The sequence below is a fragment of the Melozone crissalis genome, unplaced genomic scaffold (genome assembly GCF_028551555.1).
Source record: "Melozone crissalis strain CALT ecotype California unplaced genomic scaffold, PUWL_Pcris_2 ptg000005l_1, whole genome shotgun sequence".
Lineage (NCBI taxonomy): Eukaryota > Metazoa > Chordata > Aves > Passeriformes > Passerellidae > Melozone > Melozone crissalis.
In genome coordinates this window covers 47,127,282-47,155,080 of record NW_026535783.1, presented here as the reverse complement: position 1 = coordinate 47,155,080, position 27,799 = coordinate 47,127,282, and the positions used below count along the sequence as shown (strand labels likewise).

Genomic DNA, 27,799 nt, shown 5'->3' with positions numbered 1-27,799 from the left:
ATTTGGTAAATGATTTAAGAATTTTAAGACCTGAAAGCAAAGATTCTACACTAAGCTAACACCAAATCTGGGATTTTGTCTCTTGGTGTTCTTTGAGATCTACATTCCATACACATGGATAATAATGCATGTGTCTTTTCAGTGTGGTAGTGAGAGCATGGTAAAAAGGTGATTGTTGGGAAGGCTTTTCAAAAATTTTGTTATAGTATGATTTCCAGAATTTATAAATGAAATATTATAAGTGCAAAACTAATTTAAATGGTTTGACAGAGTAAGTTTTGTTTTAAAAACTTGTCTGTTTGATTACAGACAATAGCAACAAGAATATACAGTGTAGGTTTTGTGTAATTCCCTACAGATAGGTAAAAATCTTACCTACTTAGTTTAATATGGGATGTTTGGGAGACTTCATGGTCCAGTACTGTACTAAGAGCTAATCCAGACCTGTTGCTTAGGGGAGAAAAGGCCTGAATTATTCACCAGCTGTAAGTTTAAGCAAGTCTGTGAAACTGCAGAGGTTTGATACCTGACATTTTCAAGTGGAGAAGAAAGATCTAAAAAATTAAATTCCTGTTTGAATTCTTGAAGATTTACCTTATCCTGCAGTGGAAGTGCATGCAGTATAGTGTACATCTACTCAGGGTAATTTTAAACTACTTCTTTTAATGATGGAACGCTCCGGCTATGGCAGCATAGAAGTTAGCTTTGGCTTTTGTGTTTTGTGGCTTCAGTTGGCTGTAATATTTGTTTTGAGGGCTTTATTGTCAAAAATAGCAGGCCTAAAAGAAATCCTGTGATCCCTGTCATACTGCAGGCAGAATCATACAGTCCTATGTCATTTATAATAGAAGTTCAGGATCTTACCTCTTCTAGGCATTTCTGAGCAGTGAATTTAGAAGTCTGCAGTGGATTGTTTCTGATTGTTTGGCTTTTATATTTTATTTTAATTTTCCTGTTGGACTTTCATCTAATTACATGGTCCTAGTAACTCTGCTCATGCAGAGTAGCCTGATAGCCCTTTTTTTTTTTAATTTCTTTGCGTCATAGGAGAGTTGTCTCCCAGTTGAGTAAGTTCAAAAAGTTTACCATGATTATGCAATCTTTTCCCATAGTTCCTGTTTTTTGAGTCTCCTGATTGTTTTCAGTGACTTCCCATAGTTGTTGTCCATGTGACTGACATCATTCTACAAGTTTGATCAAAAGCTAGACATCAGAATTCCAGATGCATTGTCATTTGAATAAGGAGGAGTTCTTTCCATAGCTTCTGTGGTACAACCTCATAGTTGAGTAGTTGATTTCCTAACATGGAAGGTATTGTCTCATGTTAAATTTTTGATCCAGTGTAAGACCTTAATCCTTTTCTGTGGCTCTACTTCCTTGCCAGCTTTTCAAAACCATGTTTCCTACAGTCAGTCTTTACTTCCTAAGAGGATTTAGCATATGCCCTTGTTGAATAATTTTCAAGTTTTCTTCAGCAAAATTACTCCTAATTTTAAGCCTGTCCTGCGTGAATTTCTGGTCAACTTGGTGTTCTCTTGAGATTTAGTAGGCATACCTTCTATTCTGTCTTTCTAAAGACAGTAAGAACACTGACGTGATGGATCATTTGATAAAAAGCTATAAAGGACTACTCTGAAAATAATTTCTTAGCAGGTCTCCATACGCTTGGTAGTAATTGTTTTTATCATTTGCTTGTGAGACTGTATTGTGAAGCCAAGTTAAAAACCTTGCCAGGCAAGATAGTGCGTATACTACATATGCTACCCTTTTTTCGCCATGGCCTGTTCTTCTGTTGAGAGAAATTATTCTCGCTTCTCTCTGTTGAGTAATTAAGCAAGTTTTCAAATTCACTAAATTGCCTTAGGACAAGGTGCTTCATAGTGTATTGTAATTACTACTATAATTCTACTGTATACCTAGTTTAACATGCTTTCAGGTGCATTTGAGGGTGTGATGAAACAAATGGAAGTATAAGAACTGCTAATAAGAACTCCTGGCTCACTGATGAGGTTCCAGATGCCAATGTGACACCCATTCACAAAAAGGGTAGAAAGGGGGATCCTAGTAATTACAGACCAGTCAGGCTGACCTCAGTACCAGGTAAGATAATGGAGCAATTTATATTAAGTGCCATTATGCAGCACTTACAGGGTGGCCAGGGTATCAGACCCAGCCAGCATGGGTTTAGGAGGGGAAGGTTGTGTTTGACCAATGTGGTCTCTTTTTGTGACCAAGTGGCCCACCTGGTGGATGCAGGAAAGGCTGTGGATGTTCTCTGTTTGGACTTCTGCAGAGCCTTTGACACTGTCTCCCACAGCACACTCCTGGAAAAGCTGGCAGCCCACAGCTTGGACAGGAGCACTCTGTGCTGGGTTCAGAACTGGCTGGGTGGCCGGGCCCAGAGGGTGGAGGTGAACGGTGCCACATCCAGCTGGGGCCAGTCAGCAGTGGTGTCCCCCAGGGATCTGTGCTGGGTCAGCTCTGTTCAATATCTTCATTGACATGGATGAGGGGATTGAGTCCTTGATTAATAAGTTTGCAGATGACACCTAGTTGGGGACTTGTGTTGATCTGTTGGAGGGTAGAAGGGCTCTGCAGAAAGACATGCAACGGTTGGATGGATGGGCAGAGTCCAGTGGGATGGAGTTTAATAAATCCAGTTAATAAATCCAGGTGCTGAGTCCTGCATTTTGGCCACAATAATCCCCTGCAGCGTTGCAGGCTGGGGACGGTGTGGCTGGAAAGGGACCTGGGGGCACTGGTGACAGCCGACTGGACATGAGCCAGCAGTGTGCCCTGGTGGCCAAGAAGGCCAAAGACATCCTGGCCTGTGTCAGGAACAGTGTGGCCAGCAGGAGCAGGGAGGTCATTCTCCCCTGTACTCAGCACTGGTGAGGCCACACCTCGAGTGCTGTGTCCAGCTCTGGGCTCTCAGTTTGGGAAGGACCTTGAGACGCTTGAGCACATCCAGAGGAGGCAACGAGGCTGGAGAGGGGCTGGGAACACAAACCCTGTGAGGAACGGCTGAGGGAGCTGGGGGTGTTTAGCCTGGATAAAAGGAGACTCAGGGGTGCCCTTATCACTCTCTACAACTCCCTGAAAGGTGGCTGTAGTCGGGGCGGCTTGGTCTCTCTCCAGGCAGCAACTGGCTGAACCAGAGGTCACAGTCTCAAGCTGCACCAAGGGAAATACAGGTTGGATATTAGGGAATGGTTTTTCACAGAGAGGGTGACAAAATATTGGATTGGCCTGCCTGGGGAGGTGGTGGAGTCACCACTCCTGGATGTGTTCAGAAAAAAACTGGATATGTCACTTGATGCCATGGTTTAGTTGAGGTGTTAGGGCATGGGTTGGACTTGACGATCTTGAAGGTCTCTTCCAACCTAATGATTTTGTGATTCTATAATACTTTTTGGTCTCTTCAGTGGCATTACATTTATAATGTATCATTGCTTGTGCACATTCAGAATAAAACTACCTCATTGGATAGATAATGAAATAATGTAAGTTTTCTGGATTTTTTAAAATGACCTTATTTTTCATGTGTGTGAAACAAAGTTCTTTGTCTCACCCATTGCGCTCTCAGCAGAAGTCACTTTCATGTCTTTGAGAATATGTTTGATTTTTCTGTAATGCCATCTCAAGAAGATGTCATAATAATAGTGTTGCACTACTAGCATATTCAAGGGAATGCTTAACTATGTCAACAAAAAAAAGGTGGTAGATGCCATTTTCCAAAGGTAACCATGGGCCTATTTTTATTGCAGTATTACAAAATAAGATTTATTTACCAGCAGTGAGGGATGCCTCTCACTTTTCTTCTCTTGCTGTAGCTGCTTTATAGCTAGCTTCCTATAGAGTTTTCTGAACAAAACCTTCTGTTTCAGATCAGTACGTTGGTTTTATAATATTGGTGTGTAGTCCTGAGCTGTCTCTTTTATGTCTTGGGGAGCTGACTAGATCTTTTTCAAGGTGTTTTACCTAATTCAGCAGCCACAGCTCTTGATTGTGGAATAGGTGCTGGCTCTTTTTAAGTTAGATCCTGAACTCTCTGCTGATACATGCCAACACTGGACAGTGTAGTTCTGGCACATCCCAACAGGACCGCAAGGACAGTGTACCATGAGGTCTGTATGCATGTCTGTACACTGACCAAGTGTGCCAAGCTCCCTTCTTGCTAGGAGATCAAGACTGTAGAAGCAAGAGACAAAATAATAACAGAAGCGAAACCTGTGATCATAGGCAGTATTTAGCGAGATTGTGATGCTGCCCAGAGCAGCCTGTCATTTGTTGACAGTCTCCCAGGAAAACTCTTAAGACAGTAACAGGCTTCATCACTAGCTGTCGCTGCAGCTCACTGTTCTATAACTGTTGGCATGACAACCATATTTCCTTAAAAAAAAAATCTGGAAGGAGGAGTTTGCTTCCTGATCTACAAAGCATTTATATTCTGGACGTATTTCATGCTTCAGCAGATTCTGTCCCTGCACCACTTCTACAGAACTGCAAAATACTTTGCTGGTTCCCATGGCAAACTATTTTTGAGAGGGGTCATCTACTAAGAATTTGATTGCCTGAGACAGGCTTCAAGAAACAGAGGATTTATTTGAGTCGGTAAAAGACCCTCAAGACTCTTGCATCTGGTTTCAGCTTCTCATGCAGTTTAATTGCTGGCTAGGTGACATAAATAAAGTCATAGTCTCTAGGTGTCCTTGTTAATTTGAAATAGCTTTATATGCTGATCAGGGAAGCATACCTGATTACAAAATTAACAGCATCTCATTTATGTCAGGCAGACATGTAAAAGTCATGCTTGTTTTGCTAATCTAAAAATTGTAAGTGAAATTCATGCATTTGGTTTGTAATTAGTCAGTCTTACTTAAAGAAAAACAGTGCTGGCTTTCACTCATACAGAATATCTGATGATACTGTTTAACATAGACATAAATTTTGTTTATGTTTACTAAAGTTACATGGTATAATAAACTACCTAGCAGGAAAAATTTTTGGTGTGTTTTTAACTGTTTCCTTACCAACTGGAACTTTAAATTTTTGATTTTACACACTTTATAATAGTCCATTAACAGGTTTGATAGCAGAGATAGTAAATTTGGGTCGATTTGTTGGTATAACTTGGTATAAATTACTAGAAGTTTTCAAGTAGGTTTGTGTTTTCTTAGACAGCTTCAGTTCTATATATATAACTTCAGAATCAATACTAGGAAGGTATTTTAAGACATATTTTTGTAAACTGGGGTAGTGGAATTTGATTTTACAGTAGTGTTGTGCTGATGGTTAGGGTCAGAGACAGATACCAACTTAAGGGATAGTGTAGTGTTCTATAATGCAAAACTGCAAAGAATCGCAAAAGGATAAGCTAAGCAATGCATCTAATCATAACTACAAAAATTGCTTATAGTGATTAAGAAAGGTTACAGTTACCCTGCTTTATCCTTCATCCAGATCTACATATCAGCCCAGGGAAAGTGTCAGAGTGAAGGACTGGAAAACCATGTCCAGCACGTGGGAAATCCTGTGGTGCATCCACCTTGCAAGCAATGAGGCTTCTGACTTTGCTGTGAGAGCTCCCCAGCTTTTATAATAAGCAAGCTACCATTACTTCTAATACAGAAACATCAGGTTTTATCCTCCTGTTGGGTTTCTCCCAAAGCCTGGCCAAGGCTCAAGGAGGAGCCAGGGGAGTTGTCTTTCATCCTTCACCCACAAACAAGGCCAGATGTGGCCTTGTCCTGTTTCTAAGTACAGAAAGGTAAATATGTGTTTCACCAGTGAGCAGGTACATATATCATATTGCTAATAATGCTTCACCGATTAATGGATACACATGACTTTTGGTTGAAGAGTTCGTCTAGAGGTCAGCTTTGGCACCGGGCCTGTTGTTTAGGCCTTCCTACATTAAGTACTGAAATACCTGTGTGTAGAATTAGTATTGCAGTGTGTAGTGATTTTAGTCAGTATTGGAGGCTGAAATTCATAGACAGAGGGAAAAAAAAAAATTTTTACCCAGTGGATATTTTATCTGAGTAGTTTATGTGCATAATAACCCTGCACCCCTGATTTTCTCTCTTTGTTTCTACTCTGTAATATTACTGGTTGCAGTTGCAGTTTCCTGAGTTGCTGCTAAACCTGTTTCACAATCAAGTGAGTATTTGCACAGGGCATTTGAAGAAAATTGCATTTTGATCTAAACCGTGCTCTGTAGTATTGAATTGCAGATGCAATTGAATTTGTTAAGCTGTACAGGAAAAAAAGTCACATGTAAAAGACTGTTACTGGAAATTAAAAAGTTCATCATCCTATGGTGTTGTCTATTTTATGACCAGTGATCATCAGAATGCTCCAGGTACTGTTTTCTAATATTCAGTGTGAATATTAGATAAGTTTTATGCGTGTGGAAGCTGCTTTTTGAAAGGTTATAAAATTGCATATGACTTCAATGCCTCATTGAACCATTTTTGTATTTGGTATACTTACTATATATCTTTCATGTCCTTTCCATTAAATTCAATTCAGAATCTACTTAAGAAAAGGAAAAAAGGTTACTTTCACATTGTAGTGAAATTAAAACTAGTGAAGCAGAAAGGGTATTTTCTTGGTTTTTCATGGATGAGAGGGAATTAAATGCATCTACCCGATAGCTTTGGTTCACTATTTTGGCAGGATAGCTTTGTTAGTTTCTAAGGGAAAGAGCCTGATCACGCTGTGTGACTTTCTCAGAAATTTTCTTGTCTTTTCTCAGAATGTGGAATCAGGGTCAAGAGTATTAATTTTGGAAACTAAAAAAGTACTTTGAAATGCTTCTTAAATGCTTCTTCTTCAGAGATATTCTCCATAAAGAAATTTTATTGGTTTTGTTTTTTGATAAAGACTTTCAAGTCAGGAAATCTGAACAGCTGTTTATGAGGAGTACCTACCAGTAAAACAGTGCCATATTTTCATAGGATTCTTTTTATTTCAGTCTGATTTTGACTATACAATGTTACATGTAAAGTACCATAACACATATTAACGTGCCTTGAAGTGGAACTATACATCTGTTCTCCTCTAGATAACCTTAAATAGTAATGCCAAATACATACTTACTTTAAAAAAATGTGGGGAGTACTGTTAGCATTAGAATAAGATAAACTTAATTTTCTTTGAAATAGCTGTATCCTCTGACATACCAAGTTGATATAGCCTGGAAGTTGTGAGTTAAAAATCTGGGTTTCATGTTTTGTTAAATTATTACTGTTTCAAGTGCAAAATTTTTCAGGAGAAGAATTAGTCCCTGTAGTTAAGATGCCAGAAATACTCCTTAGATGGAAGTTCAAAATTCTGATCAACTGCCTGAAGGAGATTGAGGGGAGACCTCATTGCAGTTATAACTTAGTTGTGAAGGGAAGAGGAAAGAGAGACACTGGTCTCTTGTGGTGACCAGTGGCAAGACCTGAGGGAATGACCTGAAGTTGTGTCAGGGGAGGTTTAGATTGGGTATTATGAAAAGGTTCTTCATGCAGAAGGTGTTTACATACTAGAAGAGACTCCCCAGGGAAGTGGTTACCAAGCCTGATAGAGCTCAAGCAGCATTTGCACAATGCTCTCAGGCACGTGGTGTGATTCTTCTGGTTCTCCTGTGCAGGGCCAGGAGTTGAACTCTTCCAACTCAGGATATTCTATGACTCTAAAACTGAAATAAAACCAGCTATTAAGTCATTCACAAAACCCACGTGAACCAAAGTCAGCATTTGAAGTCTAAAGGTTTGTTTTTGCTGGGGGCACATATGACAATGGAACAAGAAGCGGCAGACATTTTAATATTTGGGTCCACTGTATTGTTATGTTCTCTGACATGACTTGAAAGTAACAATGGTGGGTGGTATGGTAGCTAACCTTCTGTCACATATCAGTTTTTTAATTTTAATTTTTAAAAAGACATTACGGTTTCCTATGTTGATTTGCATTTGTGACACGGGTAAGTTACCTGTACCTTCAAACTGTATATTTTGGCCGAAGTATTTATTCACTCTGTGAAAAGGGAGCCATTTAATATTTTGCCTTGTCATCAGAGGAAAATTGTGAGACCTTTATTGTAAAAGGCTGTCTTCTGAAGGTAGACCTGAGCAGGTGATGGAAGGCTTTATGCTGATGTTTTTTATGCAGTATGCATATAGGCAAAATAATTCTTCTGATAGATTGGTGTATGTATGCAGAGCTCTTCTTCTTCTATAGAAACTACTTCTGTAGCAACTTAAATGATAGCAATTTGTCTTCTCTCGTAAGTAAACAAGTATGGAATTACTAACTTAACAGATACGGAAGAACACAGAGGTTTCGGTCTGAATTTCTCAAAAACTATTCAGCCAATGCTTAGGCATGTCGTGACTGTCAGCTTCCTGAGTCATCATGAAGCACCCTGCTTGATGAGTACAGTAGTGTACTTATCTATTTTAGTGGTAAACTTTTAACCTTAAAAAAAATCCTACAAAAACTTGCGAGTAACCACAACCATGTAATTTTGTCCCATACTCTGAAATTTGCATGTTTAGCAAGTTAAAGATCATAGCTCCATGGCTATTCATCATGTGTTCTTTTCAGAGGCATCTGACATTTTTAGCTGGGTTTCAAATGCAGAACCAAGGACTTTGTTGTTGCTTACAGCCTTTTTTTAGTTTTTTGTATATGCACTATACTGTACTATACTATACTATACTATACTATACTATACTATACATCACATCATTTTGTTGAGAAACTTCATGTACTCTTAAGTCATTGGCTTTTCAAGAATTTTTTGTATTGCTTGTAGGTAATAGTTTGTGCTCATCAGACTGTGATTTGCAATGCAACTTATCCCAGAAGAACAAAAAAGCCTTCTAGATAGATACTGGTCATGCTAGATTTTTACTTCTAGGTTGTAATATGCATATTAAAGGGTCAGGATCTACTGTGAGTCCTGGCATGGTCATTTAACTAACTGCACCTTCAGAAGCATCCTGAGGACATGGAACTCACTGCATCAGTGCTCAAAAGTAGCATCACAACATACTGTTTTGCTATAAAATACATAAAAGATACATATATTTTAGCTTTTTTTCAGCAAATTTTCCAAAGCTTTACTTAGTTTCATTCCATGCAGTCTTCCTCCAAATTCTTCTCAATTATTAAAAAACTATACTGGAATTGTCATAAAGGGACACCTCCTAGTATTTATTATTTAACTACACTCTATTTCTATAAATATTTTCCTCTTTTGGCACAGGAAGTGAGTATTCTAATCTTTTAAAGTATGTTTATGTCATATCATGCTCTTTTAACACTGTGTGCTTCCCATTCTTAATTGCCTTGCAGTACTTATATTAATAATGATAGATGTTTAAACCAAATTTCCCATGTTATTGCAAAAATTCTTAAGCTGTTTTCTGTGAATAAGTAGATACACGAGATCTGTGAACATCCATTGAAAAATAATTAAGCTATAATTGTTTCTGAAAGGTGTTACTTTTTTTTCTCATGTATTTATTTTGTGCAAGAAACTTTATCTCTTTTGTTTTGAGTTTATTTTCTCAATTTTGCTCCCATTTACTTACATTTACTTGCTCCCATTTACTGTTCCACATTTTAAACTTGGAATAAAAGATTATGTTTGAGAATATGTGAACATACTTAAATATAAGAAAGAAGAACATGTGAATGAAAATATTTGATTGACTATTGGCAGTAGCTGAGTTTATTTCGACGTATGTAAAAATGCCAGTTTAAGCTTTGTACCATAGACTTCTCTTGTTACATCATTAAGAGCCATGGGTTACAGGGCACCGAAAATTTATGTTCATCTTTAAATTAGAAGTCTTGTGTTGGTCTGTTATTCTATTAATCAAAAAGAGAGAAAACTTCTACTGTTTTTCTGAGCAGTTTAGAAGGCACCCCTGAATATCTGTTTATGTGAGAGGTAAATAGTTCACTTATTGTAACACTACTGATTTATCTCAAAATTAGTGATTTCATGCTGGAAATCTGCTCATTATCCCTTTTTGTTTTAGTCCTCACCTGTGTTGTTTCCATAATGGAAGAAAAGGCATCCTGTTCTTCATAGGAAACACTCTACTAAGATATGGTGCCCTACTGTTGAGTATGTCGCAGAACAAGAGAGTTTGTAAGGGCTTCTTACTTTTTCCAGTGCTTAGAATTGTCAATTTTATCTTTACCATAGAGCAGATGCCTGTTGCTGCAAATATTTGCAATGATCAGTGGAAGCAAATGTCCTGGAAAGTGCCAAGACTGCAGTTTCTTTGCAAAGAGCTGGTCTGATGAGGGTATAAACCCTGTCTTTATACCAGGTATTTTTCTGATTAATTAGTAGGGTCTTAGAAGATAAAGGAGACAATTTTTTTTTGAATGAAGAAGGGCTAAATACCTTGACATTTTTTTCAAAAATAATTTTTAAAAATCCATTAATTCCCATTCTCAAATTGAATTTTAAAAATATTTTTCATTAGGAGTAAAATCAAACAGAAGAAACCTTTAGTTGTTAGCATTATGAGCTGCAAACCTCATCCACACTGCTAGTCTGCCAGTAGACATTGCGAAGTAAAGATTTCCTTCTTTTTCCACAACAAAAGCATGTCATGTTTATAAAAAGGTAAATGTCAAGGGAAAAAGACAAATTAACATTGCTTAGAATTACTCAGAAACCTGCAACAGTAACAGTATTTTGCGAAATGTGGGATACAACACAGCTGTAAATACTTGCCTCAGAACTTGGAAAAGAAGCCATCCTGAATAACTATTTATTTCTAAGTAGTCAGATATAAGTGTGTTTCTGATAGGTTTTGTATGCATGATCTCCCTTGTAAAGCAAATGACGTCTTAACCTTAGTAGGAGATGATAAATCCTTGGAATGCTGAATTCCTCTTTGTTCTTGAATGTGGTTATTATTGATGAATATTTTCATGATTTCATTGCAGCATATTTCCTCCTCTTCTATGACATTTGTCTGTGAGCCTGAATGTAGTGTAGGTGCTAAAAGCAATACTACTAAATTAAGCTTTGTTCATGAGTTCTGAACTAATTCATGAACTATTTTAGCAAATCGTTAAAAATTAAATTTAAAAATTACCTCAGAAGAACAACAGGGCAATAAATCCCTTCAGTAAAAGATTTATTTTAGACCAAAGAAGGAAGGAAGTTCTGGAAGTAAAACCCTCAGTAAAAGCTAAGCTATTACAAGCTATTACTATTTTCTTTCTAAACTTTTGAGAGGCCGGGGGAATAACATCTTTTCTCAGACAGAAACGTGTTTAATACTGACTAAATTCCAAGCTTATTATTTTAAAGGAATTTAGGAAAAAATGAGAAAAGATACCACCACCGCCACCCCCTGGCACCCACCTTCTCCTGATGTCCATCAGAAAAGGTGATTTTCTCGTGCAATTAACTTTCCTTGCCCCTTGTATAGGGAAGATAATGTACTTGGTTAAGAAAAAGCGTAACTCTAGTACCAGTTATCTCACAATGCCTTTGTCAGTATAGAGTTCACTACATTCCTGTAGTAGGCTTTCCTGAATCAGAATTCTTAATAAGACTGATAAAATTAAAAAAGGGGGAAACCTTCCCTATTTTCACGTCCTCACTGAGTAGCACCAGTCACTAAATGCTCCAGAATCTTTTCTATGCAACAAGCACCTGTATCTCTGACATAGTGAGCAAAATAAAGGGGGATAAAATGAGACATCTCTGTCATGGCTTAGATTTTACTTCAAGATGGATTGCTTCTAAATCCAAAACTGGGAAACATGCCTGCAGTATTTTCTTTACAGTCTTCCAGTGTCTTTTTAAGTTAGTTATATCTCACTCAGTCTCTCAATTTTACTTCCAATCATACTTCCAAAGATACCTGCAACTATTGCCAGTACCAGTCTGCTAACGATATTTAGTCTTTGAGTTATCAATTTGCTCTAAAGTTCTGAACTATATAAAGGCAATCTGAAATACTTGGGATACCTTGTACTTGAGAAATTGTAAGATCCCTTTTGGAATATGTTTGTTTATCGTCTGGAAATTTTCCTGACGAATATTTCACAACTCCATTATAAATTGTCCTCCAGTCATGAAGGAGAGAGTTTTTACCCCTGTGTTCATAAGTGGATTTATTACTATTACTGTAAGTGACAAGAATTTTTCAGCAGGTTATCTAGCTTTCTAAAATGACAGGAAGCAGGTTTGGGAAGCACAAACAAAAAACCCCACCGCAACAAAACAGTTCAGTGATAAAGAGTAAGAGGATGATATCAATATTTCTGGCATAGAGTTATTTTAGATTCCTCTCATCTTTCTGTTGCTCCTAGATGAGGTTGGCTTGGTCAAGAGGTTTTTGAAATTAAGTCTTTTTATTAAGACATTTTGAAAAGAAGATAATTGTGGAAGACAATTGGCAGACCTTTAGATCTTCTCAGAGTATGGCTAAGTAAATGTAGACCACAGAATAGTGATGATTTTTGAGTAGTTTCACATTCAGGGTCTTGACACAGTGAGTATGTATTTTCTCAGTGCTCTGATTTTTGAATGAAATATCTTTATAGTCAGCATGATACAGTTGTTTCTTTCTATAACCCAATTCCTTCCCTCTAATGGAGCACTTCCACTGCTCACTGAGTAGACAAGCAGTGGGGTCCTGGTATCATGAGTAGTTAATTGTGCTCTTCAATTTTTCTGTCCCCAAAGTTTTTGAAAATCTCATTGGTGCAAAATCAGCTTGAGAAGTTCCGTTTAACATCCCTGTTTGCCTTTTGGGAGAGGGACAAATGAGACTAATTACAGATTTTTTTTTTTATTTCTTTTTAACAAGATTTCACTTTTGAACAGAAGAAAATTTTATGCCCTTGTCAGTGGGTTTTGTCATAACTGAGAGAGAGTTTATCAGTGCTGGCTCCGCATGATGCTTTACTTCATAATTATCATATTAAAGGTGGAGCTTCTGCATTAAGATATCTTATATCAAGATGAAATATTAGGATATTTGACCTGAAAAAATATTCTCAGACCCAAAAGAAAACACTGATGATAAAAGCTTTGATCCTATTAATATTTTAAGTCATTACCTTTTTTTTTTAGTATTATGCTTTATTGCTTTGGTTGAGGCCATTTCTCTTTAAAGATAACTCATATTTTTGCATGGTTGTGTCATTTTTGTCATGCCAATGTGTCATGCATTTTGTCATCAGTCTTTGAATCAAAATTTAGGAAAAACCTATAATTTACATTATTGTTGTCCTTAATGTCTAATTAAATATAGGCAGCTGGAGTTTCAGTGGAAATAATTGGGCAACTTTTAATAATTTTCAAATCCAAACCAGAAAACAGTCTATTTTCTCACACTTCTTAAAAAGATGCTAGTTTCAGTGATGTGACGACACAGACTCTTGCTTGGTGAACATATGGCTGAAGAACTCATTTACCATATTTGATGGAATTTAAGCCTGTCTGAGAAGACCATGTATTACAAGTTGATATGTTTTTTCAATAACTGCATTTTGAGTTTTTAGAAGAAGCAATACTTTGATGAAAGCAAGTTAAAACTGGATGTAATCACAAATTCTTTGCCTTTGACAGATTGTGGTCTGTATTCTGTTTTAGTTTAGTCTCAGAAAAACTAGACTGGTGAGTCTGTTGTGCAGTAATAGTCAACAAGGAGGGGAAATTGAATTAAAATAACTCTTCACCAACCTTTAAAATTATTTTCATGTATGTATTGATTGCACTGTTGATAGAATATCTTAAGCCCTGTAATCTAATTGCCAAGTGTTAAAATCATTTTTCCTCGCAGTCTTTATCTAGTATACTGACCTCTATGTTGTTGCATAGCAAGATACAATTATGATGTAAGGAAACTTGATGTACAGAGCTTAGAAACAATTCTGATGTGAAAATTAGAAGCAGTCCCAGATGTCAGGAATGTTATTTGTAAAAAAATAAGCAAGAGAACTGGATTTTGAAGAGATCTATTTAAGAATGTGAACTGCAGAGTGAAAAGTTGAAATCTTCATTGGTTGCCAGATTTAATCTGAGAACAAATGTAAAATAAAGAATGGAACTATTTCAGACAGAGCAAGACAGAAAAAGACAAAAACAAAACAAACAAAAAAACCCAAAAACCAACAACAACAAAAAAAAAGGCAAAACAGGAAAACTTTTTTTGGAATACCAATACAATATTCCAAGAAGGATCATGTTGAAGAGAGAAATTGGTAAGGGTAGGTAGATGTCATTTTAGGGTTTTTGGTATTTATTGTCAGCTGTCCCTAGGTTTCTTTTCTTCCTTTCTTGTCTTCTAATGTCGTAAATGTGAACTTCATTTTCCAAAGCAGTCATCTGCTGTTCATTACTGCACTAGTGCCATGTTTTTTGGTTTTAAGTGCTTAACAGCCCTAAAGCACTAAACCTTAGTGCCTTTTGGCCAATAGTCCCTAAAATGCCCTGTTAAGTTACTTGTTGTTCCCAAAAAAGCTCATTCTTTTGGAGATTTTGTGTGATGGGGTTGGTATTTATGTTCAGGGATTTGGTAAGATGGTGTGGGCTTTTTCTGTTCACCTATGTTTAAGTGCTTTCTCTTGAAATACTGAGTTTAATTACCATGCTAGGGTATTTCTTTACATGTTAGTTAGAATAACTATCTTTCAACTTTGCAAGTTGGAGAGGCACAGGGCATTGATGTTGAGGGATGCAGCAAGTTTTCTGAATGTTCATCTCATTAAGGTAAAATTAGAGAGGGACACACAAAGAGTTTGCACGTCCTGTACTCATGTTTCATCTGAACAGCTTCAAGCAGACTTAATATATGGCTCTGTGCCGCTTCTGCTCTGTGTGTCCAGTTTTTAGACTGTATGTAGTACTGATAGCTTTCACTATGTCTCAGTTTTCTAGTTACCTAGTTATCTCCAGTCAAAGGAAAAGTAATTATGTGCTGCAGTGTTTCACCATCTAAATGAGACAGGCCTTAGACACCAAAGCTGATTTTATGTGAGCACCTCCATTAATTCACTCTGCGACCACACTTGAGTTACCTGATTCCTATAAAATTATTTTAAAACATATTAGTTGTATAAGGCCTACACAGTTATTGACTGGCAGAACACAGTCGTGAAACAAAACTGAGCTGCTAGTACTAAATCCTTATTTGCATCTGTAATTCTGAATTGAAAAGGTGTTGAGTCACAGTGCTGTATTATCACCAAGACAAGAATACATATGTAGTATCCTGTCTTTCAAATGGAGAAAATAAACAGTTTGCATTTTATCCTTACTTTTTTCTGTTTGGAGCTCAGGTATCAATGTTGCAACGATGTTCCCTAACAATGCTTCTACCTAAAAACAGCTCTTCTTTAGGAAAGATGAAAATCTAATTGCAAGCAGCAATAGGGAGTCACAGTGTCTCAGAAGTAACTTCTGCTTGCCTCCTGAAAAATATATATTTGCTCTTGAGAGGTGGAAGCTTCTTTTTGGAAGAAAACAGTTTGATTTCTTTAATCCATGATAAGTGTGCTCTTGCCTCTTTAGAAATGAAATTGGTTTGTGTACATGGACTAAGTTACAGCAATATGCGTCAGAAAGGCAGGAACATTTTGTCAGTACAGAACTTAACGCAGGGTCCTCATATTTCACTGGTGTATTTGCCTTTCATGAGATGCCTGACAACTTACAAAATTTGACATTAAATTTTTACAGCTGTCTGTGAAAAAAATGAGGTGTACAGACTTCTTTTGGTACTGTTCTGTCCAGTTTCCTTAATGGAAGGAAAGTGTTAAATTTTTATTCGTGTACTATTTTCCTTGACTCCCTTGCTGTTCAATGCCTCACTAATCCAGAGGCATTTGAACATGGGAGATGTCTGTCTTATTTTGCACTCTCACACAGCCCATCATCTGTCACGAACTGGAGATTTCTGCCTGAGATTTGTATCATAATCGTACTGGTAAAGGTTTGGAAGGGCATGCTCTTCAGTGTGGCACTTAGGGGCTGGAATAGTAAGCTTTTTTAACAAAGAGCTCAGTCAGATCAATTTGCTTAATAAATATGTTGCTGCTGATACCCACATGCTTGGATCATATGTGTAGATATATGCACAGAACATTAACCGATCTGCTGATAATTGATTCATATGATACAGTTTTAAGACAAAATAAAGCATATAAGTTTAGTTTTAAATGTCATTGTTTATGTACAAAATACAAATTTGTCTCTTGAGAACAAATGTTAAGAGTTGTAATAGCAACATTTTTGTACTGCTTGTATTGTCAAATGATTTTCGACTGGGGTCACTAAGACCTTAAAGCTGTCTGAGTTTACATTGATACATGGAAGTTTTGAAAACTTAATATAGTAATTGATTGATTTATTACTGGCTAAATAGAAAGTTTAATGTTTGATGATAGATTTGTAATTTGCTAAGACTTCCTTTGCTACCTGCTAGCTACTGATTTTAAGAGTGCAAGAGTATATGTTAGTTTACTTGGGTTTTATTTTTATCATTTGTCTTTACTAAATTGGTATATGTAATATTTTTAAAAATCCCAGCTTTTATCTTTTCTTTTTGCTAATATTTATTTCCCAAAATACTGCCTACTCTAACCAAAACTTTTATGCAGAATTCTAAGTGAGATGTTATAAATTCTGTGATGACAAAACCACTGTGATTGTCTTTTTGGTGGTAGAAAATCTGTTTAGCAAGCAAAAATATAAATATGTAGTTAAGTGAAGTTTTCTGAAGGACAGAAAAATGTTAACAGAAAAAGTTAACAAAGTTGACAGAATGATTACTTGGTTGGTTTTATTTTTTATTTATTTATTTTAAATCAGAATAGGTTATTGTATCAGTTTCAGTAACCAAAACTTGATCTATTCTCTGTAGGGCAGTAGGAATACATTTTCTGTAATGAAAGAATCTTTAAAATGCATGCAAGCAATTTCAGTTTTAAAATCATGCATGAAATTGTCTAACTGTGCTATTATTATTAAAGTAATAACAAGAATCAGTTAAAAATTTGATTGGAATGCTTAGAGTAATAAGGAGAGAAATATGATAAGTAGTTGTCAATATTAAAACCAGCTGAAGGAGGAAGGCTTCAGGCCTTGTAGTAGGTAGAATGAAACAGCAGATTTCAGTATCCACAATCCTTTCAGTATTAAATTTTCAGTAAAATAAAATTACTTGTATATGAAAACATAGCCTTTCCCCAGCTCTCTTTTTTTTCCTGATCAGCTGATGAAGAGACTAGCAGCTCGCTGCTTTGCTGGCTTGTTAATTTTATCCCCACTAACTGTGATTTCCGATAGCCGGCCTGCTGATAGTGGTAAGGTAAATATCCTTTTTCATTGCCGTCTTGAAGATTCAGTAGAACTACATCACAGGCATGTGTAGGTGTGTAACACATCAAAAGTCGGTGTTCTCCGTATTTCAGTGTACAACTGAGTGCTTGAGGAGAGCAATGACATTAACTGTTGACAGCCTTGCATGCTGTATTTATTGTTAGCTTTTCTAGCTTCCAAGATATGCAGAGAAATTTCCTTTTCTTAATCTTCATTAGCCTCAGTGGTTTATAGCGCGTGTCCTGCTTTAGCCAGATGAATATTAATGAATTTGTGTGCAGATTTTTTTTTTCCCCTTCTTCTTTCTTCCTAACTCATCAGATCTCGAGCCTCCTTCATAGTGAATATCTGAATGCTAGAAGCATGATGTAAATTGTCTTTTGATTATTAAGGCCTAGTTTCAGGCTGTCTCACAGGATTCTGCTTTTGTGTTTGCCTGTGGATTTGCACATCGGAGGATGCATAGGAAACGGATTTCAAAATCCCACTGTTTTTTTAAACATGCCAGGTTATTTTGTGTTGTGCATCAGGTTTTGTTCACAAAATGTTTTTGAAGAGACATTGTGCACAATTGAGAAAAATTATGTCTGGGCTGTAATCACTTTTTTATATTGATTGTTATGCTCACATGATCATAAATATTAGCCATGTTTGGTGCTGTGGAGAAATGAAGGTAATTGCCTTAGGATTAGAGCTCTTTCAGCTACGAGAAGGGGTTGATTAGCATTTGCATGTACTCAAGGCAATATTGAGAAGCAAAAGTGACAAATATCAACATTAGTTATGTTCTGAGAAAGCATTAATCAGAGAGCTGTAGTTTTAAGATTTTTTTCTTTTATTTTACTTGTTATTTTTAATTTCAGTTGTCTTATGACCTGGTATTTTTATTTCTTTTGCTTGCTTTCTCAAATCACAAAAAGTTCAGCTTCTTGCTTTATGATGTGGATCTGATAATGTGTGTGAACAGGTTCCCTCTATTCCTAGTTTGGTTTTTTTGTAGCAATTTTTTTCCCTCTTTGTAGAGCTGCTGGGTCTGGTTAAAAGCATACATCCAGGTAATTGAAACAGTTGAAATTAGTGTTAATTGCCTGTGACTGTGTATATGGTTTAGTTTGTGGGATGGGTTTTATGTATTCCATGTTATGAGTCCTGTTTACAGCAAACCACTATACTGGCAGTGCTTCTTCCTACCTCATGGTTCCTATTCCTGAAGAAAATTATACATTTTGAGATGATTTTAACATTTAGGTGATTTAAAAGTTGCTTTGAAGGCTTAGAAGAGGAGTTGTTACTACATAAAGTATCTCTCTTTTGTGCATATGCGCAAAGAACTGCATGTGAACTGGCTTTGGGAGCTGAGCACAATTTAGACTGTCCTGTTTGAAAACAAGTGGTATCAAAGTCTGTTTTGCATGGAACTGTGTAACCCAGAAGTGACACTGGTGTGAGAAAATGAATGCTTTCTGTACATTTACTGAGACAATACCCCAGGTCAATATGTGTGAAATGTGATTTGGTGCAGAATTCAAGGTTCAGATAAAAGAACATGTTTAGATTATAGTGGGATCCTTAGGAAAAGTTAATGTTTGTGTCTCTTTGATTGCTAGTCGGTCAGTTTCTTGTATTCTTGTTTGTAAATAAACAGAATATTTAGAGTCAAATTATCTGCATTCTATGGAATTGCAGAGGGTTTTTATTGTTGTTTTTAAATATATTTTGTTATTTCCCTTTGCAATATCTCTTTTGTTTAAAAATCATACTTTTTGAATCCATGGTTGTCAGGCAATTGAAGACGGCAATTTGGAGGAAATGGAAGAGGAAGTCCGGCTTAAGAAGCGAAAGAGACGAAGAAACGTGGATAAGGACTCTGGGAAGGAGGATGGAGAGAAAGCCAAGAAAAGAAGAGGCAGACCTCCTGCAGAGAAGTTGTCGCCCAATCCACCCAAACTGACAAAACAAATGAATGCCATTATTGATACTGTGATAAACTACAAGGACAGGTGAGTTTGGAGACAGTCTATCTCTATTACATGTGCTCTCTCCCTCCCTGCTGACACCATTCTCTGCCTTTTATAACGACTTGGTATTTTTCAGTCTTTAGAAAGACATGTTGACACTGTTTTCTGAAGAGTAATTCCTCTTAGGGCCTGATCCTGAAAGTCTCAAGCTTTGTGGAGTTTTTTTTAGACCCATCTGATAGAAGGTTGTTGAAACACAATTTTAAAAAGTAAGAAAAAAGTAAGTGTAGAGTTTCTGCTTAGGAATGAAATAATTCTGCTTAAGGTGTGTACTTAAGAACATTCAGCTTGAGCAGGGTTTTCCTTCAATTTAGTGAGCATGTGTTGAAGCATCTTTTCAAAGACATGGCTACAGATTTATTAATTCAAGTTTACATGGATCTTACAATGAAAGACTGAAACACTGGCCAAAATGTGTAGGGCTCATATCACGAGCATTAGAGCTGCCAAAAGTAAAAATACAGAAATACTGAAACATCAGAGGTGGGAGCCTGTTTGTCAAGAAATCCCCATTTTCAGCATAAAAATATGCAAAATAATTAGACTTCAGGGAAAAATACTCTTTCTAAACTGAAATGTCATTTGAAGACTTCTGTTTTGCAGATTTTCAAACTGCAAATCACCTATGCTTCATTAGCAAGAAATTAAGAATTATTTCATAATGTCTTTGAATCAGACTTGATTGCAAAACTTGTATTTAAACTCAGTTTGTATCTGCCAAAAATCAGTAAAGCCTTCTTGTGTGCTTATGCCTTCTTTGCTGTGCATTGAATTACGTAGATCATATAGCACCTCTTATAAACTAAGTTAATACTAAATGCATTGAGAGAAAATCAAGAAGTATTTGCATTAGGTGACTGCATCTAGATGTAGCAATGTATTTCTTACCTGTAAACAACTTTCAGTTGCTTACTTTAAACGGCAACTTCACTCTGCCCTTTTTTGCTGCTACAGTTCTAGGTCTGCATCTGTTCTAGCTCAAGGGTAGTTTGGGTGGTACTTGGGGAAGCACACACTGCTGTGATCTCTGAGGTTTTTCGGACATAACTGTTAAAAATGAACCATTCTGTGATCTGTGGGCTCTTTAGAGAGTACATCAAAAAGTATCTTATTGTATTGCAACAGCATTCATATCAACAAACATGATGAGCAAGAAGCTGACTACAATCTCAATGTATTTGGTTTGCTGTGACTCTCAGTTAACAGAATAGCTGAGAAGGGAGAAGTGTTTAAGTTTAGATATTTCAGTTAGGACTGGAAGGAGGCATCTCTGAATTTTGGACCCTTGGCCTTGAACCTTCTTTTGAAGCAACAAGCACTTCTGATCAGGATATCTACTTCTCACTTTTGAAAGAGCAAGTAAAGTTGCTTCCACTAGCCTTCAGTAGGGAATAGCTACTGATAGTAACTGATGGCTTCTGGGGAGGTTAAAGATTTTTACCTGATGTTTGTGCCCCCAGGAAGTTCCTATCTGATTTAAGTCAAAAAAAGTTAACAGCTGAGCTATTGTATAGTGACAAGGCATACTGTTTCCTTTCCCTCGAGCCCACATTTATCCAAGACAAAATAACTTCCAATTGAAAAAGTGTATGGACCTCTGTTCTGTTAGGAATTAAAAATACATCTTAAACTGAGCTCTTCAGTGCTGTAAGTTATAAGGAGGAGTTCCAAGTTTCTGCATTCTAATTTTCTTGTGAGAGAACATCAAACCACCTAATACTATGAAAAAATAGTATTACAAATTTAGGCATCAGGGAACTTTAAATATCTTAAAATATTTGGCGTTAACTTGCTCTAGAGTTCAATTAATATTTTCAGGATTTGCAGCTGTAGAATTAAGTGTGTTTTAGGCATTGGAACCGTTCAGTTTTGTGGGGGGTTCAGTGTTTGTTCAGCTCTGGGCTTTTGTGAGTGTGAAGGCAATTGGGGCAAGTATAGAGGGACAGGTTAATTGGAAGAAAAGTAGGCCATGAGTTTCATCTGGGGAAAAAAATTGGGTTTCATGTATTTAGTATTTGAATGTTTGAAATCATCATTGTCTTTAGCTTAAATCAGTGCTAAAAGATGTTCATCTTTTCTTTATGATAAGTCCAGAGGGCTCATCTGAGCTATGGAGAACTGAATGTGTCCCAAAAGGTGATCAGGTGATACACATTCAAAATCTTACTGACTTAGGGCTGAGTTACTTTGTAAAAGCCAATTCTACAATCTTTAGTAAGTTTATAATAAAGAATAAAGTCCACAAAAAAAAAGTGAAAAGAATACATTACTAAGCTATTAAGTCTCTCCATGCTTTATCTCATGTTTTCCCTTGCTTTTGAGAAGAGTTGCTTTTAAATACAGAACCATATTTCTGTTCTTATTAAAGCCTTAAAAAAAAAAAAAGTAAAATCCATGGTGCTAACAAAAATCTGAAATTCTAGTTGGCTGCTTTTCTGTAGTGGCACTGTCTAATGTTGATGCAGGGAAGGATTCTTCAAGTGCTTTCATAACTGTCTAGAACTTGACTTTAGTTGTAAATGACTGGGGAAAAGTACCACCCTTCCTCCCTTACTTAAAAAGCATCCAAAAAAATTGTGTCTGTCAAGGAAAGCTAAAGATTTCAGTAATACAAACAATGAGCTTTAGTAAATAGTAAATGCACGGTCAAACTTAAATATGAAGATCAAAACTAGTTTAAACAGACATATTAGCAATATTTTAGGTAAATTTTTAGTGTGAATAAATGCAGCATATGATTCTCAAAAAAAGGAATGCAGAGGTCATTATCCCAGAACCTGTAAACCTCAGATAAAGAACTCGATGCAAGAAAGTGGAAGTCAGTATTGAGGTCAATTTGCTCTTCCTCCATGTCCTCAATACAATTTTGACCATTTAATTTCTATTTTTCTCTTTCATGCAGTACAGTTTAGCAATCCTCCAATATCCCATTGTGAATCACAATGTGATGTTGATTTTAATGAAACATTCCATTGGCAATAAGTTTAATAGTTCTTTGAGAGCAATTTACAAGTAAAAGCTGGTTTTCTTTGGGTATTTCTAGAGAAGGAGAAAAAACTGCGGTGAGATTTGATTTGACTGATGGCCAGCATTCGTTTCCTGAAATTATGGTGTCTAGGATGTGCCCCATATAATAAGGAAAATAGTTTAAAAAGGAGAAAAAGGACAAAGATGGAGGACACTGAGAATGTTGAGCTTGCACTGCTTCAGTGCCTTTGGTGTGAGAGTTGTTGAGGTCTTTGACAAGTTGGCAGTACTTGATTTATGCAGTCTCTTTTGCATTGGATTTCAATATGGAGTGATGTGCTTCAAGATTTTCTTCATGTTGACAGGCTTTTCTTTATTTTATCTTCATATTTATCTTTGTTAAACTGGAAACAGATAGCTGATACCTCAGTCTGAAGAACTGTAGGGTACATGCTCCAAATCATTAAATAGAAATTACTATTGAAGTCACTGCCACCTTTTTAAACTGCACCTGTGATCTCATTACTCAGCTTTCGGTATCAAACCATAAAACATGTAGTGGTACTGCAGATTCCGATCCTTTTTTATTCTTCTACACTGCTTTGCCATAATAGTCAAAGCTGAATTAATGTAGGTTTCATCTATACTCATTTAAAATAGGGAATAGATCTGTAATGAAGCAAAAGTAGGAAAGAAAAGATGGTCAGAATCCTCTGACTTCTAGTTATCTGATCTAGTGAAAGATGCCTCTGTTCACCCACAGCAGAGAAGTTCAACTAGTTTATCTTCAAAGGTCTTTACTGACCCAGATTATGATTCTACAGTTTTGCTAAAGCATTTTTAGGGTACCATAGGAACATTACAAACTAGTATGAAAGAAAGATCCATGAGTAAGCTCATTAATCTGAGTGAAAATAAGTAAAAATACCTAGCTGAAGGCACTGTTTAAAAAGGCACTGATAAACTGAAAAGGAGGTCTTGGAGAATTGGTGTTGGCCTAGATCACAATATATTTATGATATGTATTAAAAATGAGTAATGTCCTGACCAGAAGTAAAACAGCATAGCGGTGTGTTAATCGCAGCAGACTGGACACAGTTATGTCTGGAGTAAAAGAAGTGGCATGAAGTACACTATCTCAGAGTGCATTATATGGTGCTCAAATAAGTACCAAAAAATAGGAAATTCAGAAACATTTCTTCTGATTCAAGTGCCAGTTCAGGTGGAACTGACAGGAGAAGAATTACCTGAGAAATTATTGGTCAAAACCAACTATGATCCATCAATATTGTCCAGACATAAGAAAACAGGAGCCTTATTGTGGCACTATTGCATATGTGGACATGGAAATGCTCATTATGGGTGTATGTCATTATATGTGATACTGTTAAAGCTTGTATATGGTACCTGCATGCTTTTCCATTCAAGAAAGATTTGTTTACACCAAGAAAAGTTAATTACTTCAGTGATAAGTAGCATGGGAGAACTTAAAAAGAGGATGCAGCTTGGTTTGTTTATCCAGTCTTGAGAGGGGAAGATGGTTGCTCTCACTTTCCCACACTTGGGAAAGAAGGAACGCATAAATATAGAAAGTGTAAAAATATGTAAAAGTACAAGATGGTGGTCACAAGGTTATATGACTGGAAGCATTTATTAATTCATACAAGTTGTTAATTAAGAGTTCTGTAATCTTTCCATATGGAATGGTGGGATAGAAATAACTAGATAGATTTGGCCTTTGTTCCTTGATTTAAAAAAGTTCTATATGATTATGTACAGTAAGAGGACCCTAGATTCAGGGACTTGGAAACATGTTTCCAGTTACACATTGATCCTGATTTTCCCAAGTAAAGCTTCACCTTGCAGACTCCATTTGCAAAACATAGTAATCTGAGATTTTGTTGCAATTACTTCTTAAACTAAGATTTAAATGCCGTTACACCCTTGTACCTTATTCTAGCCTTGCAGTGTAAAACATGTGTTTAGAAGAGAGCAAGTTGCACTGCATCAGTCCAACATTATTGTCACATGTTTTTACAGTTCCCATGCTTTTAATTTGTCTTTCTTACCCTCCAAAATTGGGAATGTCCATAGAAATTAATATATTGGAATCATATGTTATGTATGTTATGTTTTCACACCACAAAATCATAGAACCACAGAATGGATCAGTTTGGGTGGGACTACAGCAGGTCATCTGGTCCAGCCTCCCTGCTCAGACAGGGTCATCCCAAGGCACATGACACAGGGTTGCTCCAGACATTTCTTGAATGTCTCCACTGAGAGAAACTCCACAGTCTCTGGGCCATCTGTTTCAGTGCATGGTCACCCACACAGTAAAGCAGTTCTTCCTCATATTAAGGTGAAATTTTTCTGTGCATTGGTATCTACATGTTCCCTCTCATCCTATTGCCTGGCACCACCAAATCAGTTTCTGGCTAAATACTTCCAGGGAAAACAAATATAAAAAAGAGCCTCATACAAATGGGTTCCTGCATTTCATTTCCCCAAAGATGATACTGACTGAAAGGGTGGAATTATATGCTTGTATGCATCTTGTAAGCCATTTGACAGAAATGAGAGACAATTAAAAACATTGCACACAAATATTTTTCTAGGCAAAAAACATTTTCTAAATAAGCAGTATTTCTTAATGCTGTTTTAACTTATGCAGTATGCAGGTGTTTTTAATGTGAGCACACATGGGACTAGCATGTTGAGCTGATGCAGTAGCAATGAACTGTCACAGTTCTTTCACAGTCAGATCTTTTAATTTATTCTGGTCCTTCTTTTCTGCACGTAGCCTGCTAGTTGCTAGGCAACCATAAGTGATTTTTTTTTTTTACTGCACATGATTTTTATGTGGTAGTTGTTGTGGTTATTATTTTCTAATTACATAAGTGAGCAAAATGATTAAAATCAGAGTTGCATTAATAATTACTGATTTTCACCTACTGTATCCACAACACAGCGATTTGAGATTGTTAGAAAAGATCCCATTAGTTTATAGTATGTATGCACGTATACAATGGGAGTGCACGATAATACTTCTTTGTGAGAGTAGGTTCTATAAAAATGATAGAACAAAATAAGCTGTTATTGATCTGAGTAGACAAAAATCAGGCTGTAGTCTTCTGTCATGTCCTTAATGCTTTTTCTTTCATGACCATAAGTGATTTTCAGTAATTAATTATCAAGAAAAATCTTGAGGGTTTTCTATGGCATTCTTAGTTTAATAGAATGTGTGAACAAATCATAGTTGGCTGGGTTTGCACTTCGAAAATGGAATATTGCTGTTTAATAATTTATGAGTTGTATTTTTAATATAAAATACCATATAAGGGTGAGTGTGTAAGAGAATGTGAATGTAAAAAAAGAAAAGAATACAGCCATGAGATAAAAAGCTATAATTACCAGAAACTACATCAGTAGGACAAATAGGCTAAACATGTTCCAAAATTTGATCAGAATTCATTTATTAGTGGCTGTTTCATTTTTACTGAAGTAATTCTGTTCAGTATTAGACTCTGAAGCACAGTTGAAGAAACCCAGCATCAGTGGTTCAGTAATTTTACTCAAATTGGAATTTCTGTTAAGGCTGCTGAAATAAAACACAGCAGTGATAGTCCTTCTATATAGCTAATCCACACTCATAGTGTACCCCAGTGCAGACAGGTAAATTACAGTGTGCTGTGTAATGGTGCAAGAGGATACTGCTTTGTTTTGTTTTGCTTTCCTCACAATCATTGCCTTACATGTAAAAGGTGGGCACTGATCACTTAGGAATAGCTGAATTCTCCCTAGGCTTCTGTATAATGCTCCTAAGGAATCTGAATGTTTTGCAGATATAGTACTTCTTTTGGAGTATTTTATGTTCATTTTATAAACAGGGAATAGAAACTTAAGTTTTAAGATACTCTTTGGGCACCTGAGATCCAGTTGCTGGTTTTCATAGTGTTGTGTATGTTCAGAAGAAATTCCACTGATCTCACTTGCAGCTGTTACTCAACACTTCCCTCTGTGAACCAAAAAAAAACCAAAACCAAATAAAAATGCAATCCTCAAATTTCAAATGAGTAGAAACACACATTAATTCAGTCAGTTGTGTAGAATGTATATGTAATGCATTGCTTTTCCTTGTATTGCTTCCAGTTTCACTGTGAAGGCAGTCTGTGATGAAGACAAGTTCTGTCATGTAGCATGACACAGACACAGGTGAAGAACAAGGCTGGTGCCTTTAAATCCATTCTATAAACATTTGGACAGGGGAAGTAAAAAGTAATGAATGTGTGAGTCCATACCAAAGGAGATGGCATGTGCAGTGGCCAAAATTTCACAGTTATTTGCTGGGAGGAGAAAAATAAGTAAGACTCGGCTGTGGCAGTTACCTGGCCATTGTATGCTTTTGTCTATTTCATTAACAGGGTTTTTCCCAAATAAATTAGATCTGTTGGGTGAAGTTGCTAGTAGCTGCTGCTGAGCTGCCAGTGCTCTCTGTGGGTATCTGTCCCAATGGCTGTAAGTTGTAGGAGGAATACCTAGACTTCACTGTCCTCTCCTGGAACATGGATGCACCACATGCCCACTGCCTTGTCTCACCTGCACCAGCCACACCCAGGAGCACACTCAGGTGTGTGCCAGAACCTTGCTGAGACCCAGGAGGCAGCTTGGCAGCTACTGCTGAGCAGGCAAGGGCTGCTGCTGCCGCCACTGCTGCTGGGAGTCTGACACAGCTGTACAGGATGAGACAGAGGCTTTTGGTTTCTAGGTCTCTGTTGAACAAAAAAATAGTCTAGCTGCCTGTTGGTGTCAAAATTTCTGTAGAATAGTGCTGATTAGCAGTCTGCAATTAGAGTATTTACATTACTGTCCTCTGTGATGGAAGGAGCAGCATTGTCTCAGCACCAAACTGAGAAGAATAAAAAATAGTGGATTAGGTGAGCACCAGAAAAGAAATGAGGAAAATCTGTTTATTCCTTCTTATTAATTAATCTATCAGGTCTATAAGAAAAATAGTACCTTCTCAAATTCTGATGTTACCTCAGGCATTAAGAAATGCATTCTGTATAGTAAGCATTCATTACTTCCATAAAGGGGAGAGCTGTTGCCTGCTTTATGCTTTTTATCATCTTTATTTTCCATTGCAGAATTGCTTCAGTTAACCTTTAGTTTTTTAGTTTAATGTCTGGTAAGATCCTACACCACTCTGAAGGGTGTTGCAAGAGAAAGCCCAGGGGAAAACCAGTAATTGGTAGCCTTCTTGCCCAACTCCTGTGGAGTTTGATGTTCCTGAGATACTGTCTGAAAATTCAGCTGAGAAAACAGGGCCTTTCTGGAGTAGCTGGGAGAGAAGTAAGCATGTGAATGTGAACTGGGAAATGCTTGTGAATGCTGTGTGTAGCTCTTCACAGGACTGCTTTTTTCTGCTGCTCTGTGAAAGTTATATGCA

At 36.8% G+C, this 27,799-nt stretch overlaps 1 protein-coding gene across 7 annotated transcripts in view; it reads left to right on the top strand.

Annotated features, from left to right (window-relative positions):
* Positions 1–27,799, top strand: part of SMARCA2 (SWI/SNF related, matrix associated, actin dependent regulator of chromatin, subfamily a, member 2) — a 116,615-nt gene that overhangs the window by 79,818 nt on the left and 8,998 nt on the right. For 6 of the 7 annotated variants that reach the window (XM_054282926.1, XM_054282958.1, XM_054282917.1 and 3 more), the window contains one exon: positions 19,148–19,365. In XM_054282926.1, coding sequence (XP_054138901.1) covers positions 19,148–19,365 — 218 coding nt within the window. Of the gene's footprint in view, positions 1–17,247; positions 17,355–19,147; positions 19,366–27,799 lie in introns of those variants that run through there. The other variant, XM_054282968.1, reaches the window with a different exon arrangement.